A 21,619-nucleotide genomic window follows, 5' to 3' on the forward strand; every position below is an offset into this window, starting at 1 on the left:
TTTTTTAATTAAAAAAATTATTTATTTGGCCATACTGCATGGCTTGTGGGATCTTAGGTCCCCAATCAGGGACTGAACCCACACATTCTGCAGTAAAAACATGAAGTCCTAACCACCGGACTGTCAGGAAATTCCCTGGAAACTGTCCTTTTTGAGTCTAGCCACCCATGATAGCTGTGGTCCAAATGATTAGGTGGCTTCTTACCTGGTCACTGAGGACTTCTGTGGGTGAAATAGGACCTGAGGTCCTTGCCTCCTGCATGGGAGACTGTGTATCTCTCTGCCCCTCTAGGAGGCAGTGGCTGGGTGCTCTGGCAGAGTGTGGAGTGATGGGTTTCCCTAAGGTCCCTGAGTGGGGGTCAAGCAGATCCAAGAGGAAGGGGAGGTGGGGTGCACTTGCTGACAGAGTCAATTGGGAAGAGGCAGGGAATCAGTTTGGGGAGTACTGCCATCTTAACAATAGTTACTCTTCTAACTCATGAAAATGAGGAGAGAGCAAGGAAACTCCAATGCATGAAAGTGAAAAGTGAAAGTGAAGTCGCTCAGTCGTGTCTGACTCTTAGTGACCCCATGGACTGCAGCCTACCAGGCTCCTCCGTCCATGGGATTTGCCAGGCAAGAGTACTGGAGTGGGTTGCCATTGCCTTCTCCGGAAAAATAATATATACATACATGTATAACTGAATCACCTTGCTAGGCACCTGAAATGCTTTAAGTGAACTATACTTCAATAAAATATATATATATATTTTTAAGCAAAGGAGAGAGCAAGAGGGCAAGACAGGACATGTTAGACCCCCCGTGTGGCCCCCGCCCAGGAGTAGCAGCAGCATCTAGGAGCTTGCTAGGCACCCGGACCTACAGAAGCAAAGGTCAGGCTGGGCCCAGAAACATGGATCTAACACCCTCCAGGTACTCCGGAACCTCCTAAAGCTGGGGGCCCTGGCTTAGAGTATGTAGTGCTCAACCTTAACCGCTCTTCAGAATTACCTAAGTTACTTTAGGAAAAGATCCATGCCCTGGCCACCCCCATCCCTAGTAGACCAATGGAATCAGACTCTCTGGGGATGGAGCTCAGGCATGGGCCTGTTTTAAAGCTCCCAGGTGAATCTATTGTACAGCCAGGGTGAGAATTGAATTGGAGGGTGTCTCAGGCCCCTCAGTCCTTCAGCTCTTTTCAGTTTAGCCCAAGCGCAGCTCACTGGGGCCACCTGGTGGCCACACTGGGGAATGACTCTGGACCCTGCTTCTGTCCCAGACCCTTATTCCCCCAATCACCAACACCAGGGATGGGGTTCAGGGGTTCTTCCCACAGCAGAGGTTGGCACCATCCTGGCCTTTGGAATAGGGGTAAGTGGCCAGATCTTATGGGGAGGGAACGAGAGTCCTCTGCTGGTTCTGTTTCCATTAAAACACGCCAAACTCCAAAGGCAGCCTGAGCATCTACTGCTCTTAGTCCCAGCCACCCCACCCTCCCCTCCCACTGCCAACAGAGCAGAGCCAGCTTACCCATCCAGGCTCATCTCTGACAATTTCCAACACAACTGTGTTCGTGGGCACCGAAGCACCTTCACCACCTCTGAACTCTCTGCACTTTTCCAGCTCCTGGCCTTTGCCCATGCAGTCCCTCCCATCCGAAGCAACTCCCCCTGGCTCTCATTACATCAGGACGGTTCAAGGGCTGCTCTGTGGGACCTTTCCTCTCTCCCCGAGGCTCATGCCCCCCTGCTGCCCCCTGCTGCACCCTCTGTGTGCCCCACAGTGAACATCCACGGCTGCAGAGCTCAGAGGAGGGGAGGGTCTATCAGCTTTCGTGGGGTGGGGAGACCCCTGGATTGCCCGAAGGCAGCGGAGAGCCAGCAGGGCCAGAAGGAAGAGGCTGTGAAGAGGGGTACTCTGACTGAGTGTGGTCAGCGTCGGGAGGGGACCTGCGGTACTTTGAAGCAGAGCTAGGCATTCCTTTCCTACTACTCAGGCCTCTAGCTTCAGAGAGAAGTGGAAGCGTGGTTCTCTGCGCTCTCAACGTCTCCTGAGCAGGAGGCGCTCAGGCTCTCGGCTCACTGCTGCCACCTGGTGGCAGAATACCAGATCGCCATGAGGGAGACCCACAGGCAACTCAAAGGGAGCTGCTGGCCGTGGGGAAAAACTACTCCATCTTTCAAAGCTCAGCAAAGTCTGAAACTCCTTAACCACTTTCCCCACCCCAAATTTGGTATCCCTTCCAACTGACCACTGACCCCGGGCATAACCCAGGTGGCCTGCCTCCAGCCAAACACCCTTTCCCCCAACCGTGATCTGATCCGTGACCCTGAGCAAAGGTTGGCCTGGATCAGCCATTCACAACGCGTGCCCAGTGCAGGCCGAGCGCGGGGCTGGCTCGGAGCCACCCCTTCTTGGGGACCGCTGCCCCACCACAGGTCAGCACCCAGGGGGGTGCTCACTCACTTGGGGCACAGTCTTCTCAAAGCTCCCGCTCCCTTCACAACTGTCCCCTCCCACGCCAGCACCCTCCTCTGCCCAGCAGACAGTCAAGTTCACTGGGTCAGAGAGGAACAGAATTAGACAGGTCGGACTGTGTGGATCACAATAAACTGTGGAAAATTCTGAAAGAGATGGGAATACCACACCACCTGACCTGCCTCTTCAGAAACCTATATGCAGGTCAGGAAACAACAGTTAGAACTGGACATGGAACAACAGACTGGTTCCAAACAGGAAAAGGAGTACGTCAAGGCTGTATATTGTCACCCTGCTTATTTAACTTATATGCAGAGTACATTACGAGAAACGCTGGGCTGGAAGAAGCACAAGCTGGAATCAAGATTGCCGGGTGAAATATCAATAACCTCAGATATGCAGATGACACCACCCTTATGGCAGAAAGTGAAGAGGAACAAAAAAGCCTCTTGATGAAAGTGAAAGAGGAGAGTGAAAAAGTTGGCTTAAAGCTCAACATTCAGAAAACAAAGATCATGGCATCTGGTCCCATCACTTCATGGCAAATAGATGGGGAAACAGTGGAAACAGTGTCAGACTTTATTTTTTGGGCTCCAAAATCACTGCAGATGGTGATTGCAGCCATGAAATTAAAAGACGCTTACTCCTTGGAAGGAAAGTTATGACCAACCTAGATAGCATATTGAAAAGCAGAGACATTACTTTGCCAACAAAGGTCCGTCTAGTCAAGGCTATGGTTTTTCCAGTGGTCATGTATGGATGTGAGAGTTGGAGTGTGAAGAAAGCTGAGCGCCGAAGAATTGATGCTTTTGAACTGTGGTGTTGGAGAAGACTCTTGAGAGTCCCTTGGACTGCAAGGAGATCCAACCCATCCATTCTGAAGGAGATCAGCCCTGGGATTTCTTTGGAGGGAATGATACTGAAGCTGAAACTCCAGTACTTTGGCCACCTCATGCAAAGAGTTGACTCATTGGAAAAGACTCTGATGCTGGGAGGGATTGGGAGCAGGAGGAGAAGGGGACAACAGAGGATGAGATGGCTGGATGGCATCACTGACTTGATGGATGTGAGTCTGAGTGAACTCCGGGAGTTGGTGATGGACAGGGAGGCCTGATGGGCTGCGATTCATGGGGTCACAAAAAGTCAGACACAACTGAGCGACTGAACTGAACTGATGCTCCACACAGAGACCAGAGGCCCCTGAGTCTGATGGCCAGAGCAGCCCTCGTGGGTTATGTGACTCCACCAGCTGGGCCACGTGCAACAGAGTGCCTGGGACCATGGCTGACTAAAGGGCTTGTTTTTTCTAGATCGGATAAAATTCTGAATTTTTATATGAAATCTGGACTTTTATAGAAAACTTCTGATGTGTATAATTGAATGCTTAGTCCCTCAGGCAGCATCAGCTGTGAAAACACTGGATGGCTTTCCTGCCGGATATTAAACAGCCGCTCCCCAGGACCCATCCACCCACCTGCCTCCTGCCCAGTACCCCCAGGGCCTCCCATGGCCCAGAAACTGGAGGGTGAATGCCTGGCACCACAGGGATCGAGGACAGGGTGTTCATCTGAGCAGTCACATCCTTGATGGGTCCCAGGGCCACAGCAGTTGCCGAATCCTCTGAACCTCACCCCTGCACACCCCACCAAGCACTGCGGAATCCAGCCGGGGAAAGTCAGGGCTGGGCGTGCTTCCATGGCAGGGATCACCTTGACTTCCAGGAGGCATAGAAGGGACTGAGAGCCCCTGAGGGTCCTGTGGGGCGCCCTAGCCGCCTCACACCCAGGTCAGCCCCCTCCTGGGCTGTGCACGCGGGGACGGCACGTGGGCCGGGGCTCACCTGGCGGAAGGTGCAAATGATGATCTCCCGCAGGTGGTAGTGCATGGGCGTCATGGTCTCGCTGACCGTGTCCAGCGCCGCGTCCACCTCCCTCTTCACCCGGTGCCCATCGGGCAGCAGCTGCACCACCTTCATCACCACCTGGGGCCAGAGGCAGGGGATGAGCCAAATGAAAACCAAGTCGGGGGCCTCCAGCGCCAGCAACTGGCTCGCCCACACTAAGGACCGCGCTGGCCCTGATGGCCACTCACTTCTCAGACAGGGACGGGACCCAAGGGCGTTCCCGGATATCTCGGAGGCCACGGCTCCCTAGGGGCTTATTTTTTCAAGCAATAGGAACCTTGCTTCAAATGGAACCTTATCCAGGACTCTAATCCATAAAACGGCTAGTTGTAGTGTAACTGGAGCTGGTGGGGTGAGCAGCGGGTGTATGATAAGCCTCAGGTGGGGCCCCACTGGCTCTTCGTCCACCCTGCAGGCACTTCGGGGACACCCAGCTCTGGGAAACCCAGTGTAGACAGCCTTCCCTTTACCTGGAGAGACTGAGGCCAGTTACGGTCACTCTGCAGTGCAGGGCTCCTCCCACCCTCCCAGTCACTTGCTGTGGATCTCGCTCTGACTCAGTCTACCCTGCACCCCACACCCTGCACCAGCAGCGATCCAGGCCTCCAGCACCCCCAACCCACTGGTAGCCAGAGAGGCCTTACAAGAGTATAAATGTGAGCGTTTCCTATTTGGGTAACTTCAGTCTCTTCCTGGCTCCCTTACACTCAACATAAAAACCAAAAGCTTCCCCATGTCTACAAGGCCACCCAGTGTCTCACCCCGCCTGCCTCCCAGCCTCACTCAGAACTCCTCCTATGGGCCCAATGCCTTCCTGGAGCCTTCTCGGTCTACCCACCCCAAAAGCCCACATAGTCCTTTCAGAGCCCTGAGGTCGACCGCCACCTACTCATCCATCTCACGCACCCATGTGTTCACCTGTTCACATCCATCCCCCACCAGACGAGGAGCTCCCTGACCCCCAAGAGCAAGAGATTTTCCACCTAGGAGGCATTCCGTGGGATGATGCTAAATGAACAAAAGACCAAAACCCGACTAACTCAGCTCTCCTCTCAATCTGACCCATCTCCACAGCTGCGTCCTAGCGGGATCATGGTGGTGGTTGGGTGGGGAGGTAGGTCTCCCTCACCCCTGTGTTTCTCAGAAGAACGGCCCTGAGCTGGCACACCGGCAGGGGTGGAGCTACAGCCCAGTGGGAGGAGAGGGCTCATCACCTGGGACGACCCTGGGCTAATCCACGCCTGGATTCCGAGCTCTGACACCTCACTGGAGAAGAGTACGGACCACCTGCAGGTCCCACCATGACCCAGGGGCAGCTCCCCAGCAGAGGGCTGCAGCTTTTTCAAATGCAAGGCACCAAACTCTTAGCCTCTCCTGGTAAATCGTTCCTCCCCTTCCTCTCCTCGGCTGTCTCCAGCACCAGCCGGAAACCCGAGGTCATCCTGCGGTCTTCCCTCTTTGCCCCAACACTAATGGTCCCCCAGACCGACCAGTGGGGACTGGGCTCCTGTTCTGGGCAGGCCCATCCTCACATAGGCCCCAGCTTCCCCTCTCCATGCCTTCCTCCACACACTGGCCCTCCAGCATAAGACTGATCCCAACCTCCCCTACTTCCCTACTGGCCTCAAGGTTAAGGTCAAACACACACTATGGCTCTCCAAGGTTCTCACAACCAGCGGCCCCCACCTCAAACCCTTCATTCTGCCCAACTGCAGCCTCCCTTAGCTCCTGCCCTTTCCAGACTCCCTCCTCTGCACACTTGATCCTCTCTGCATACTACCCCTCCCCACAGCCCCAGGCAGACTCATTTGTCCTAAAAATGCACTCAAATGTCACCTTCTCCACGAAGCCCTCCTGGACTCCCCCAAGCTTGACAGCCCTCAGCACCAATGTCTATTTCAGCCCTCTTCATACTCTATATTAAATGCTCCCCACTGGACTGTGGGCTTGACCAGATCTGAAGTAATCACAGAGGAAGCTGGTCTAGACATGAGGATCTAGAGAAGGTGAGGATGTGGGTATAGAGTATTCTTGGGTCACAGGATGTAACGTTAGAACACAGACTCAGAGGCTGACTTCCTGGCTGTGCTCTGGTCCCATCCCATCTCTGATGTGGTTCTAGGGTGATGAGCTTGGCTCCCTGCATCAGCTGGGAGTAGTCAGGGCACCTAACCCTTGGGAGCTGTGAAGGGTGGAGAAGGAAGCACATACAGAGCTCCTGGCACAGGACTGGGTGTGAATGGAGAGAGTTCTAACTATCACGTCTGAAGGACCGGCAGACTTGGAAATAAACCATCATGTATACGGTCAAAAATCTTTGCCAAACCGTTGATGGGGAAAGGACATTCTATTCAACAAGTGGTGCTGAGAATACTGGATATCCACATGCAAAAGAATAAACTTGGACCCTTAACCGTATACTATATACAAAAATTAATTCAAAATGGATCAAAGGCCTAAACTTCAGAGCTAAAGCCATAAAATTCTTAGAAGAAAAGCTTCATAATACTGCACTTAGCAATGACTTCTTGGACATGACATCAAAAGCACAGAAAACAAGAAAAAAATCTACTAATTTCATCAAAATTAAAAACTTTTGGGACTTCCTTGGCGGCCCAGTGGTTAAGGCTCTACACTTCCACCGCAGGGGTGGGGTGCGGATTTGACCCTTGGTTGGGGAACTAGGATCCCTCATGCTGCGTGGTGTGGGAAAAAAAAGAAAACTGAAAACTTTTGCATGAAAGGATACTGTCCACAGAGCAAAAAGGCAATCCACCAAACCATCACATATCTAAGAAGGAACTGATATCCAGAATAGAAAAAGAGTTCCTACAACTCAACACCAACAAAACAACTTAAATCAAAAATGGGTTGAACAGACATTTCTATGAAGAAGATGAGCCAACGGCCTTAAATGAAACAACATCCGACATCACTAATCACTGGGGAAAAACAAACCAACACTATAGTGAAGTATCGCTTCACACCTACTCGGAAGGCTATTAAAAAAACACACACACAGAAAACAGAAAACAACAAGTGTTGGAAAGAATGTGGAGGAACCGGAACCCTTGTACTTTGCTGGTGGGAATGTACATCTGCAGCTGCTGTGGAAAATAATACAGTTCCTCAACACTTGAGCAGTGAGTTACCAATTGATTCAGCAATTCCTCTTCTGGAATTGAAAGCAGAGACTCAAACAGATATGTGTACACCCATGCTCACAGCAGCATTACTCACAATAACCGAAAGGAGAGGACAACGTAGGTCTCCACAGACAGATAAAGCAGATAAATGAAACACGGTCAGTACTTACGATGGAATGTTATGTGGCCTTTTAAAATAGGAAATCGTGACACAAGCTACAACATGAGTGAACTTTGAAGATATCATGTCGAGTGAAATAAGCCAACCACAGAAGGACAAAAGCTGCATGATTCTCCTGATAGAAAGCACGTTAAACAGTCAAATTCATGGAGAGAGAAAGTAGAATGGTGGCTCCCAGAGGCTAGAGGAGGGATGATGGGGACTGAGGGAATATGGTGAATTTGGCCTGAGGAAAAAGTTCTGGAGATGGTGGTGAAGGCCATACAATAGCGTGAATGTACTTAACTCCAGAGAACCACACACTGAAAAATGGTTAAGAAGGCAGATTCTATGCTAAGTATATTTTACCACAATAAAAAAATAAAAGGAAAAGAATCTGTGAATCAGCCAGGAGAAAGAAGAGAGAAGCGGTCCAGGGCAAGGGAAAAGCATATGCAAAGGCCCAGAGGCCAAAAGCGCCTGGTGAGCTTGAGGTGCTGCACCGAGGCCCGGGTGTCAGGACGGCAGGGAGGGGCAGGGCGGGAGAGGGGCAGGGGCGAGGCTGGCCAGGTCGGCAGGAGCTGAGCACGACGCTGACACTGGGCAGCCCACTCCAACTCCTGAGTTCACATGCCCCGTCCGTCAGACAGGGAGGGACACTGCCACCTACCTGCAGGGTGTCAGGGAAGATGACACATGGCAGGGTACAGTACCTGGGTGGCTAAATGTGCACGGTTAGTGCGGTCCATCCAGGACCCTGGCCTGAAATGGGGGTGGGGTGGAGTATGGCCCTGCACCAGGCCACCAGCCACAGCTGGGCCCCAGGCGCCTGTGAGGTGGTCCTCAATGTTGCCCAGACCAGACAGTGGCCAGTGGCCTCACGAGGGCACACAGCCACCCAGCAGCAGGAGCAGGAAGAATGGGGAGGGGTCTGGCCCTCACTTCTCACAGACATCTGCCAGGGCCCAGAGCCAAGCTACCCTGTGCCCTGGTTTGCTCACCTGTGAAATGGAGACAGGGAAGTGCTGGTACAAGGAGGTGGAAGAAGGTGATGGCTTTGGGAGGAGCTTTGAACATCCCTCCAGGACTGCCAGAGAGACTCACCCTCTCTCTTCCCCCAGGTGTCCCCTGGGGACCCTAGGGGGCACACTCACCTCAAACTCGCCCTTGGTGAACTTGGCATCAGGCACGCTCACGAGCTCTTCCTCGCCCACCTCAGGGAAGCCCTGAGAGAAGACAGCCGCTGGGACTGGGAGCCCAGCTACCAGACTGCACCCTCCCCCAGACCCACGCCCAGAGCCCATGCTGGGGGGTCTGCCAGCCCACACGCCGTCTGCCCAGGGCTAACGGGAGGGGCCTCTGGGACCACACCAGGCACCAGCTCAGCCCCCCAGACCCTCCTGCCTTCGCCGGGGTCCCCAGGGACCAGCTGGCCCCCTGCCTGGGCAGACCCCTGTCCTCACATACTCTGATGTGCCAGAAGGCAAGCACAGCCACCACCATGGCGGTCGTGGTCCGGCCCTGGCCGCTGAGGCAGCTGAACACGAAGCCAGTCCCCGGGTCCTTGGCAAGGGCGGCCTGCAGGGCCCCCAGCAGCCAGTCGAAGTCCTGCACACGGAAACCGAGGTCGGAGTCAGTGGGTGCCCCTGCCGCACCGATTCCCAAGGCAACCCAGGCAGCTGCCCTGGGAGTGCCTGTCCACCCCGGTCGTGTCAGGCTCATAACCTGGTGTGTACACACTCAGCTCACTGAGGTACACACAAGACCTTGTGCGTGTAAACAATCATACCCCCATATAACCCCGCATTGGACGGGTGAGCGAACACAAGCACACACCTGAGGCCCCAGCTGCTACCACTTGCCAGGGAGAACATACATATTCCCATATGCTGTGTCCCCAGGCTACCTGTGGACCCCCAGCCCTACTGCCCACCCGAGGTGGACCCAACCCAGGCCCCAGCTTCAGGGCAGTTTGGACTTCAGCCAAGCACTGCAGCACATGACCACTAGAGGGCAACAAACCACAGGCAACCAGACCACAGAGCCAAGTGAGGGGGAAACAAGCCCATCACCACTCATCACAACAGGCACACAACAGGCCAGGTGCAGACACAGACATGCCCCCAAACAACCGACACATCACACAGTGACCCCCACACAATACATGCCAGGCACACACTCCACACAAACCTTAGAGACACAGACCACACAAGACACACACATGCACAAACCTATAGATAACACACGGACGCACAAAGCCCCTCCGTCACACAAAGCATCCTGCAGCATCCCCTCCACAAACTCCATACACACACCACCTCACAGCACTCCCCAAAACGTGCTCTCTATACGTCCCCTAGTAAAGACAAGCGGGACCTCACAGCCGCCAGACACAGACCCACCACATACACACACATACACACTCCACAATCACTCACAACTACTCTGAACACACACAGACTCCACCAACAGCACAGACATACTCACCCACCCCACAAACACATCACATAAAACACACAGGCGCGCACATACATGAACGCAAAGCCTGGAAGGCACGTGAATAAACCATGGAGGCCGCTCTGAAACCGTGCAGAACAAGCTCTTAGTCCCCCTGGGGAGCTGTGCCCACAGCCAAGACCCAGGCCCAAGGGAGACAGCTAGGGCGTCCTCCCCTCCCCGGAGGCCTCAGCCGCTCGGCCCTCACCTCCTCACGAGGGGCGCAGAAGTCTGGGACGGGGATGCGGTGGTAGGTGAGGCCGGGGCAGGCCCCGTGGTGCTGGCTGAAGACCTCCTGCATGGTGAGGCATGTCTGGAACCTGTGGGTCTGCGGGCCGTCGGCATCGGGGGGAGGCCTGGTCAGGTGGGCCTTCAGCTGGGTCTCCAGGTTCTAGGGGAGGGTGGGACAGAGGGCTCAGGCCACAAGGCAACCCCCAGGCCAGCCCTGAAAGACCAGAGCCGGCTATGGCCAGGCCAGTCCTGGCTTTGGGGCCTATCACTGCCCCTTCTTGAGCCTCCAGGTTTCTAACCAGACCCGGGGCTAGCATGACAGTCTTGAATCAGTCATTCCCTGAGATGCTCCTCTAGGGGCCCGTTTCTCCAACTGTACAACAGGAGCATACAAGCTTCTGAAGACCCTTTCAGGCCAGCTCCCCAGAAGGCCTCCAACGGAGGCGGGTACAAGGCAGGAGAGCCCCACCTCCAGCTGGTCAGGGGCCATGGGGGGCCCAGGCCACCGCAGACTGTGGGTTCGCCCGTCACACTCCAGCACAGCCTCCTCCCTCAGGTTGACCCACACGACTTGCTGCAGTTTCCTCTTGGAGTCGGTCAGGTAGGCCAGGATACTCCCCAGGGCCTGGGGGACAGGAAGGCCATCAGCAAAAGGGCTCAATCACCCTCCCTCTGCCCCACAAGTGTGCCCCCAGGGTGGTCACCTTGGCACTGGGCTGGGCCATGCCATAGATGGGCAAACGGGGCACCCGACGGAAGTTGGCCACGTCCATCTCTCTGATGGTGCTGAGTGCATCCGGGGAGACGAGGTCATCTGCCACCTGTCGGGACAGTAGCAAGCCTGGGACCCACAGCAGCCATTGAGGTTCAGAGCCTGGCCCCAGGTGGGCGTGGGGGATGGGGGATAAGACCAGCACTTGACAGTTTACAAAGCACTTTTGCACACTTGGAGCCTTATAACCACCCCGGCATGGACAAGAACGATGGTGCCCAATCTTCGGATAAGGAAGCGGAGACTCAAAGATGCAACACTGGAGGCAAAGCTACCAGAAACAGTTCTCCTCACTCCCTGCCCAGAGCAATTGGGTTTGAGAATGAAGAGCAGGTACTGAACAGTAACCAGAGCTGTAAGCACTTCTTAAGGCCTGAGAATGGCCCCATTTTGTTCACAGGCAGATTCCATCACCCATCATCACTGAGGGCAATGCTTAGCCCAACCCCACAGGAATCAGGGCTGTAACCAATCCCAGGGCCAGCCCACACCCACTCCCACTTCCCCAGTCAGTCAGGTACACTCACCAGGGAGCCCAGGGCGATGAGGTCCTTGGGGGCCACAGGCCCCGCTGAGCTTAGTATCACAGGCAGGCGGTACAGTTCAGGATGGACACACAGCCAGCGGCTGAAACTGAGGGCAAAAGCCAGCGGGTACTGCAGCCCGAGGCAGAGAGAGACGGGATTTCAGGGGCACGGGGCCAAAACTCTTCCTGCCTACCCTGTAGTGGGGGACCCGGGAGACACCCATCACAGCCCAGAGCAGGGGTAAGGGGGTGGAGAGAGAGTAACAGGCCCTGATGCCCTGGCTAAGGATACAGAGATGGACCCAGAGGAAAGAGAGATGGGGCCTCTCCTTGGCGGCCCTGCTCAGGGACTGTCCCTCTATCTGGGTCTCTCTTTGCTTCCTCCATTCCCCCCTTCCTCTGAAAGCAACAAACGTCCCCACTCCCCTCCCCAGCTCCACAGAGGTCCCCACCGACCCCATGCCAGTCACCGAGTGGGGAGACCGGAGGGGCCCCAGGAGAAGAGGTGTGTGTCCGCTCATCCCCCAGCCCCACCTGCTCATGGAGATAGTAGTTAAACAGGATCAGGTAGAAGTACCGCTCCAGGCTCTGAAGCGCCCTCTGCTGGACACCGTGCTGGCTGCTGCTTCCCTGAGAGGGAGGGACCCAGAAGGGCCAGCGGTAAAGATCGGGCAGCTCAGGTCACCCAACCTCATCCCTGGAAGTTAAGCCTCAGAAATTCCCAGAGGGCAATCTACCTGCCCTTCATAACACTGTTTTGCCAGGCTGGAAGTTCCTGCAAGCATCTAACTCTATCCCATTTGCTGTGGTTTATCCGCGTTCAGGGAGAGCTGCTGGTGACCAGAGCTGCTGCTGGACCAAGCATTCCAGTTCTCGATGAGGCTGTGCCCAGAGAGGCTGGGCCTCGCTGCATGGCCCCAGTGCCACCCACACAATCCATGCTGAAGCAGCAAGTGTACAAACACCCATCCCTGAGCCAAAGGCCCGGCCTAAGAGCTGTAACCTTCCCCGCCCCAGCATCCACTGGGCAGGGGGGCTGTCACAAAGAATTCCAAGGGTCCTTCTCTTCACCTGTGGATCTCAGGCTTCTTCTTCTGGGTCAGCATCACCTTCTGGAGGTCAAGTGAGATTTGTATAGGCCCGGAAAAAGAGGCCATGCCCTTGGATGAAGTTTAATCCCACCTCTGGGAATCTAGACCTGAGGTCAGCACACTTATTTCTATAAAAGTCCAGACAGTAAATATTCTAGGCTTGCAGGCTACCAGATCTGTGTTGCGACAGCTCGACACTGCCAAGGCAGCACGCGACCACCGTAGCCTGCACATAAATGGATGGGCGAGATCTCCTGTCAACAAAACTTATTTATCAAAACAGGTGGTGGGCTAGATTTGGCCTGTGGGCCATAGTCTGTCCAGTCCTAATCCAGACCTTATAAGGCGGAAAATCCTAAATACAAAACAGCCTCATTTGCATGAAGCAGTTCAATGCAAAGTAGGTTCACTGGTGACCCCACTGTGCAACAGGAAGGGGCCTGTACATGACAGCAGGGGATGCCCAGGAACAGCTGCTCTGTCGGGCTCCCTTCTGAGACCTTATGGCCTGAGCTCCCCTAACTCACAACAACCCTACGGAGAGTTATTGTATATGTGGGGAAACTGAGGCACAGAGCAGTGAAGGAGGTTGGCCAGGCCCACATGCCTGTAGGTGGCCGAGCTAGAAAACAGAAGCCCGGTAATCAGGCCAGAGCCCTGCTCCTAACCTACAGGCCAGGGAAAGCTGAGCCTCACAATGGCTTTGGTTCCACAGCAATAAATCTCAATGATGACAAGCAGGTATGACACGGAAAAGACAGGGCTACATGAAACAAACAGGATGCAAACATGCCCTGGACAAGCTGCAGAAGAACCCCAGAAGCACGAAAACTGAAGCAAGCCAGCCCAGAACGCTCATAGCAGCTGTGCTTGGGTGACGGGCAGTTTTACTTCTCTAATTTCTCAATTTTCCATAATATTGGTTTTACAAGATATTTCTTTAAGCATTAAAGCAGAAAAAGGCTCTGTGGGCTTTAGATTCTTTCCATGAGCTGTGTGCAAATACTGTCAAGCCAGCCTCCTCTCTCCAGAGCACGGGGACGGGCCTGCTGAGACAGCCCAGAGCGCATGGCTCTTCCAGAAGATGGGCTGGACCTAACCCCAGCCTTCCCAACGAAACAGCAAGCGTTTCAACTGCAGAGGGGGCCCGGAGCAGCCTGGAAAGCATCTGCAGTCAGAGGCCTCCAGCACCTCGCCAGCAGCCCCTTCCTCCATCCTGTTTATTCTGCAGTGAGGGGTCCTAATCAGGGAAAGTAAACTTCCTCCCTTCCTGCAGGCCCAGCTCCCTATCTCCCCTTCCTCTGAAAACTGCTCTCTACTCATGGAAGCAGCAGCAGCAATCAACAAAAGCCAGGCTGAAATGGGCCAGTCAACAGGCCTCACCCAACGAGGCTGCCAAGCTCCAGCGAAAGTAGCAGCTCTCCGCGCCTCACCTGTGCCCGGCTGCCTTCCAGCTCCCTCTGGCTTCCCAGGACTACTTCCTTCAGGTCGTGCAACTCTGCACAGGCAGCAATGGCTCTGTCCACCTGGTGTCAGGGACCGGGGCAGGGGAGAGAGGACAGAGGCAGGGAAGGAGCAGGGCCAAGGAAAGATGGCAGGAGGCAGAAGAGAAGGACAAAGAGAACAACTGGTTAGGAAGGGAGGGCTGGGGAGGAGAGCTCCTCAGCAAGGGCAGCGAGTGCTCCCCACTGCCCCCACCCCCAGCTCTTCACACAGTCCCCATGCTCACCTCTTCCACCATCCTCCTCCCCTCGGGCACCATGTGGAGAAAGCTCTGGACCACCTCGAGCTGCTCCATGGACAATGGCTTGGTCTTCATAGGAGCAGCCCTGACAGGCAGGGACAACAGCATAATCAGCACTCCCGAAGGCTGCCGTCAACACCCTCCCATTCACCTGGACTGCACTGGACTACAAGCTCAAGTTTCCCTTCCAAATCAGGCAGGGGAAACAACAGGCCTTTGCCCTGCTGGGGAAACCGAGGCCAGAAAGGTCAAGTGAATTTCTCCAGGTCACCCAGGGAAGTCTGTGCAAACCAGGAAAGGAGCTGCCGATGCCCAATATCCAACTGTACCTCTGGGTTTCTGATGTGTCCCCGGCCTCCTGGGGTAGCCCGCCCCCTCCTCCCCTGATCCCCGAGGCCCCTTGGGGCACTGGCTCTAATGCCACTCACTCTGGCCGCAAGGCGGTCCCACCACGGTGAAACAGGAGGAGTGTGCCCAGAACCATGCCCAGGCTGGCCCTGCCCACACCCGTCTGGCAGCTGAAGAGGAGAGCAGGGGGAGGCCCGTGGGCATCTTGGAGCAGCAGCAGGCTGGGGGTCTCCTGGGAAAGGACCGTGAAGAGCAGGGAATGGTGTGACCGGAGAGCCCTCAGTTGAGGACCAAGTTAGGATGCAGGTGGAGGGGCATCATGGTATTGATGCCTCCCCCTGGTCTGTGGCAAGATGGGGACAGACCAGCAGCCTCTGGAGCAATCCCACAGCTCGGTCTGCTCCACTGGCCCCAGGAGCACAGGCCCTGCCCCCTTCCCACACTCCAGGGGGCTCAGCGAGGCCCTGGAGGTGAGAACTACTCAGAGGGGACACAGGGCCACAGCTACATTGCTATGCAGTTTACACTGCGACTCAATAAGGCGACCTCCCGGGGGAGTACAGACCGCAACATGGGTTCTTAGGAAATATCAGCTGGAGACCCACGGGTAAGAAATTTTAGTTCTAATAAAGAAATGAGGAACCTGAGACCTAGAAAAGTTAGGAGATTCACCCAGGATCACACAACAAAGTGAGGAGCCAAGCCACAGCCAGAGAGCCCAGTCCTCCAGACGCCCCGTGCTGGGCTCTGCCATTAGACAGTATACAAGTACACACCCACACAGACACACACAACCCCCTCCGCCTTCCTCCAGGAGACACACCACCCAAGCATCTCCAAGGAGACAGGGCCTTGACAGACCCACTCTCCAAGCACCTGCGCACCCCACCAAGCTCCCACCACTCCTCCAGTCCCCACTCACCCGGAGGACACTGACAAAGGCATCGAACTGGGCTTCCAGGGGGGCCCCTTGCTCTGGCAGGGGCAGACGGTGGTACCTGCCGGGTGACAGGGAACAGCCCATCAGGTAAGCCACACACCCCATACCCCGGACATCCACCATTCCCGGGGGAGACACAGGCATGGGGGACTCAGCCCAACCTGCAGATGGTGAGACTGAGCCCGCACCAGGAGAGCAGGCCCAGAGAGCACCCATGCCCAGCACGCTGGGGCCTCCGCGCAGGCCTGGCCCCCAGTACCTGTAGGAGGGCTGCAGGAAGAGGGGCCTCTTAAACACCTCCTCAGTCACGTGCACATCGTCCTCGCCCCGGATGGCCACGGCGTGGGGCTCCCCCCGCAGGTCCTCAGTGTTGTGGTACACGTAGTACTTGTTCTCGCTCAGCTGGGCAAAGTCGTGGATCTAGATGGAGGCCAGGGGCCAGAGGGCCATGATGGACCTTGCTGGCTGAGCTCTGGAGGCACCTAAGCCACACGGAGGCCATGGACAGGCTGCTTGCCCTCCAGGGAGAACTACAGCCAGAGGTGCTTTCTGTGCCCTGGCAGTGCTGGAGGGCCCGGGGTGACCGCTGGCCCAAGGGCAGCCACCTGTGCCTCAGCTGCTGCGTCCCACACCACGGCCAGGCTGGGAGGGCTCTGCCCGGTGGGCAGCAGGAATTGGCCAAACCACCAGACTGAAGGACAGGAGGAAGCTGGTCAGCTGGGAGCTGGAGGGGACGAGGCCTGAGAAGGAGACGGGGAGACGACCACAGCCAGTGCGACCTCTGCTCCTGCCTGGGGGTGTCTCAGAGGAGGGGGGACACCATGACCCCTGCACACTATTTACACAGCTCTGTGGTGTGTGAACAGCCCCAGAGACCTGGACAAGTCCCCATGCTGTGAAGGAGGAGGTCAGAGGAACCTCAGAAACAGAGGCCCAGGGAGAGAAGCGGCCCAGCCCAGGCCTCACAGCTCACGAAGGCTGAACCTGGTCTTGGGACTTTCAGCTAAGTACTCTCTGCCCTCCACCAGACCCTTTTCTAAATAAGAATGCTGAGTTTGGAGGAGAAAAGCAGGGTGGGGAAAGACCAGAGGCAAACAGAGCTGAGAAGAGAAGTCCTCACCCTGGTGCCCCGTGAGCTGGCCTTGCAGCAGCCACTGGCCCAAGTGGGACAGCTTAGTGGGCAAGCATGAGCCGGTGAGAGCAGAGCGGGCTGGGGCTCAGCTCAGGTGCCCGAGGCTACCAGAAGGGCGGCCTCCCACCCACACAGGTGGCCCTCACCTCCTTCCGGATGGCCAGCTCCAAGCGCTCCGCCTGGACCCCTGGTCCAAGGCCCTGGAGGTTCTCATGAAGATTCTGCTTGTCTCGAGGCGTGTAGGGTATAAAGTCCTCAGCAGCTCGCAGAAACAGCACGGGTTCCTCCCGCACACAGAAGATGACACATTCCTGTCGGGCATCCAGGGAGGAAGGAGCCATCACCACTATCTGGCGTGGACACCCGCTCCACCGCCCTTTCCCCGGACCCCCTCGAGGGCCCATCACCCCACTCTGCCCCTGCAACCTGAATCTTACCCCAGAAACAAAGCTCAGGCCAAATGCCACCAGCTCCTGACCCTCCTTCCTCTCTACATCTTTCTCCCTTTGTGGACTACAGGGTCCTTGCAGGTAGAATCATGTCCTGGTCATTTTCATGTCCCCACAAAGCCTAGCATAGATCCCTGAGTAAATCAAGGGCTGATAAACATCAGCTTAAGACATGAATGCCCACCGCCACCATGCAATCACTCACTGAGCACCATACAGACAGAGGGAGCTGGTAGGCAGGCTCCGCCCTAGAGAACTTGCTGGGATGATGGAATGGGATCCATGCTCAGCTAACACCCCTTCTTCACTCTGGTTCACTAAAGCCTCTCCATCTTCACCCAGGTTAAATCAGACTGCCCGCTACGAGCCTGCAGTAACAGTGGACCCTCCACCTCTGTCCTGGAGACACTCAAAACCCCGTCTCCACAGCAGGCGGAGAGAGGAGTCATGTCAAGCAGACACATGGAGTCCAGAGGTCTGGGTCTGGGTCTTGGGACACCACTCAGGGGCCTCTTATCCTGTCTGGGCCTGTTTTCTCCTCTGTAAAATGGGACAATAGCTGCCCCACCCATGTAGGATCAACATGAGGATGTAAGTCTTAGCTGTAATCATCATCCTATGGGTGTATAGAGGGGCTGCTAACCTCGGGGCTCCCATGTCCATACAGGACAATGCAACAAACATTTGCCCAGAATTTCCCAGTCATGCTGAGCACAATGACCATCGACTTTCAGGGCCAGGCCCTGGTCACCAGTCACCACCTCCCCCATAATATGCCCAGGCCCTTCCAGAGCCTCTGCAGTTGCCCCTCCCATTTCCCCAGATTTGGGGGACTGGCCCCTGCCTGGGAAATGGCCATGCTTACCCGGTGTCCATCCTTCTGGAGTTTCTGGAGGACCTGCCTAAACCCCGAGAGGCTGGGCTGTCCCATGCCGAACACAGCGAGCCCGCCCTGCACCTGCCGGAAGTTGGGGGCCCCACAGCTCTGCAGGGTGCCCAGCGTGTCCATCTTCTCAGTAACATCCCGCACCAGGAAGTAGCGGCCCTGGCAGGGGAGAGCCACAGGGGTCACTCAGATGACGCAGGGACATCTTTTACAGACAAGGCTCTATCCCAGGCCCCAGAGGATGGGGCGCAGGGAGACGGGGTGGGGAACATGATCCTCAGGTTGTCTAAGACTCGTGGGAAAAGCAGAGAGAATACTTGTGATGCCAGGAGGGGTGTCACATAGTGTGGGAAGAGAGAAGACAACTCTTCCTGAAGGAGAATCAAAGACGGCTTCAGGCTGGAGGCGGCACCTGAGCCAGGACTTGAGGAAGCAGAGCAGGGAGAAGCATTACAGGGACCGGGAATGGAGACCAAAGCCGCCTGCAGGGCGCGCCTACAGCCCCCAGGGCAGAAAACAAACATCTCTCACCCAGAGGCGAAGCCCCATGGAGAAGGGGTTCAACAGGGAATTACAGCTGGGACACCAGCAACCAACTAGGAGAAAAGTGTGAGCCACTTCCCAGGGGCCTGCAGTCATGCGTATGGGCAGGTCTCTCCCTTCCCCAGCTGGGAACGCAGACCACAGAGAAAAGAGGGGTCAGGTGAGGGCAGGAGGAACTAGGAGATTTATTCCCGGGCAAAAAGAAACCATGAAGTCATCTCATCCACCCGTTCACCCACCTCCCCATCCACCACTACCTCCCACCCAAACCCTCTTTCAACAAATACAGTTTAATCATCATGACTACCATTAATTCATTCACTGACTGTTTTTGAACACCTACATGATTACCCAAGCACTGTTCTAGGACCTGGGACTATAGCAGTCACCAAGACACATGAAAACTCATCTGCCCTTGGAGACTTTACTTTCCAGGGGATATTTTAAGGTTAAAAAAAAAGATAGATCTGGATAGATATACATCTATGTCTACATCTCTATCTATGCACTAAAGAAGTCCTAAAACTTCAAAAGACAATGGGATGACGATTCCTAGCCTGAGAAGAGCAGTCTGGGGCCCCAAGCCCTTCAGGTTCCCATGTGCGTCTTCCTTGGTGCTCAGAGAGAGGGGTGTGGCCAGGCTGGGGCCAGGCAAGGGCCACATGGGGACAGAAGAGCAGGGTCCCCACAGGGCAGCAAGAACAGGTCCCAGGGTATCAGAGAGGGAGAGCAAGCGGGATCAGGGTCCCAGAGGATGGGGTGAGGCAGAGAAGGAGGCCACAGGGGAAGCAGGGGGAGATTAGGGAGGGAGCCTGCGAGGAAGGAGGGCTGGAGCAGTGGGAGGCAGGAAGGGAGAGAGGGGCAGGCCTGACCTCACCTGCACCAGGTAGTGCTCGGGGGTGGCATCAGAGAGCCGGCCCAGGGTGTAATGGGCTTTCAGCAGCTCATCGTGGATCTGGAACTCCTCCTTGCAGTTGTACCTGCCAGGGGCAGGATGCAGCTGGCCTCAGGCAAGCACAGTGGCCAGGATACACTCCACCCTCACCCGGCCCACAGCAGGGCCACCCCATCCCACACATGCATTTATGACAGACGCTGCCTGCTGTCCCCCAGTATCCACACTCCCCTTCTTCCTCAGCAACAGTTCCCTGAATTTGTGACGGGGCCATCCAGCTGAAAACTCTAAGTCCCAGCCTCCCTTGCACCTAGTGTGATCATGTGATTCAGTTCTGCCCAATGGGATGTGAGGAGAAGTATGCAACTTCTGGGCCATTCCCTTAAAGGAAAGAAGACGTATTCCTTCCTTCTCTCTGGCAAGCACCCAAAAGTGACGGCAGGAGGTAGATGCTGATGATGGCAGGGCAACAAAAGGAGGAGCCTGGCCGATTATGGAGCAGTCATTCCAGCCTGGAATACCTCCTGGACTTTTGTGTAGAGAGAAGCTGCCGTCTTGTTTAAAGCCTCCTTAAACAAGGCTTACTTTGGCCCCAGATGGTCCCTCCATCAGATGTGTCTAAGAACCCCACACTGACAATCCCACAGCACAGTGTAGTGGTTCAGGACACAGGCCTTGGGGCCAGGGTATGACTTGGACTCCACGGCTTTGAAGTTACGTGGTCTGTAGTGTCTCCAGTCACTCCCACCTCCTAAGGGCTGCTGTGAGAAGACAAAGCACTCATGAAGTAAGTGCACAGTGCCTCAGGGACTCTAATCATCTAGTAATCTAATTACTAGTAAAGTTCTACCTCCACCCAGGGCCGTTTCAAACAAAACACACAGATTTCTGAAGATGCTCAACCTGAGGGACGGCTGTGCATTACAGACCCAAAACGCGTCTGTGCTGATTACAGCAAAGAATCTGACACAGCCTCCCAGGGCTCATGATCTGGGGTCTGACATCTCTTTACCAAAGGATAAGGGTGATGGAATGAGTAGGGTGGGGAGCACTAGACAGGAGTCGTGAGACCTGGGGTCCCTCAGCCAGCTCTGCCTCCTTCTCACACATGACCCATGAAGGGCAAATCCTGCCTTCCCAGAACTCAGTTTCTATATCTAGGTCAGGTTTCATATCTGATCTAAAAAAGCTATTGATTAGATCAGGAGTCAGAAAACCTTTTCTATTAAGGACCAGATAGCAAACACTCCAGGCTTTGTGGGCCCCGCAGTCTGCCACAACTTCTCCACTCTACCACTGCAGCCTTAAGCATCCTTTGGTGATATGCAAATGAGGGGGCGTGGCTGTGTCACAACAGAGACTTATTTACCAAAACACGTGGTGACCTGATTTGGCCTGAAGGACACAGTTTGCCAGCCCGTTTTGGATGATCTTCTAAGGTCCCTCCTTCCACAAACAAGCTACAACGCAAGGAGCACTAGGTCACAGTTGGCTCTAGGAGGCATGCAGGATACCACTGAGGTGGGTTTTTACAGCAAGCCAGAGAATGTTCTGAGCCGTGCCATGCTTAAATTTTTTGAACCTCATCCCCACAGATCCTGATAAGGAAACTAAGCCCTTATGAGAGGGAAAAGGATTTGCCCAAGGTCACAGAGCAGGGGACAGGCAGAGCTGGGCACAGGATTTCCAACACTGTGCTCAAGACCCAAACCAAGTTCTGTCGTGCGCTAGTCAAAAAACTACATATCAGGTCCCTTTCATTTAACATCTCCTTCCTCCCCTTATGAGCAAAGTAATGTATTATGATTCCAGTTTTCCTGTCAGGCCCCAAAGCCAGCAGGCCGGATTTATCACTCCTTCAGTTTCCTTACACAGAGGCCCCATCTGCTAGGCCTCCGCC

General features: G+C 55.2%; 1 protein-coding gene across 17 annotated transcripts in view; it reads right to left on the reverse strand.

The window, feature by feature from the left end:
• Positions 1–21,619, reverse strand: part of PALD1 (phosphatase domain containing paladin 1) — a 106,516-nt gene that overhangs the window by 19,018 nt on the left and 65,879 nt on the right. For all 17 annotated transcript variants that reach the window (XM_070364969.1, XM_070364965.1, XM_070364960.1 and 14 more), the window contains 16 exons: positions 19,702–19,804; positions 18,261–18,440; positions 17,093–17,257; positions 16,074–16,234; positions 15,797–15,872; positions 14,955–15,106; positions 14,512–14,611; positions 14,216–14,308; positions 12,226–12,321; positions 11,693–11,821; positions 11,098–11,214; positions 10,863–11,018; positions 10,371–10,553; positions 9,134–9,274; positions 8,821–8,892; positions 4,298–4,438 (listed from right to left, as the gene is read on the reverse strand). In XM_070364969.1, coding sequence (XP_070221070.1) covers positions 4,298–4,438; positions 8,821–8,892; positions 9,134–9,274; positions 10,371–10,553; positions 10,863–11,018; positions 11,098–11,214; positions 11,693–11,821; positions 12,226–12,321; positions 14,216–14,308; positions 14,512–14,611; positions 14,955–15,106; positions 15,797–15,872; positions 16,074–16,234; positions 17,093–17,257; positions 18,261–18,440; positions 19,702–19,804 — 2,065 coding nt within the window. The remainder of the gene's footprint in view (positions 1–4,297; positions 4,439–8,820; positions 8,893–9,133; positions 9,275–10,370; positions 10,554–10,862; positions 11,019–11,097; positions 11,215–11,692; positions 11,822–12,225; positions 12,322–14,215; positions 14,309–14,511; positions 14,612–14,954; positions 15,107–15,796; positions 15,873–16,073; positions 16,235–17,092; positions 17,258–18,260; positions 18,441–19,701; positions 19,805–21,619) is intronic.

This window comes from Bos mutus, chromosome 28 (assembly GCF_027580195.1).
Source record: "Bos mutus isolate GX-2022 chromosome 28, NWIPB_WYAK_1.1, whole genome shotgun sequence".
Classification (NCBI taxonomy): Eukaryota; Metazoa; Chordata; class Mammalia; order Artiodactyla; family Bovidae; genus Bos; species Bos mutus.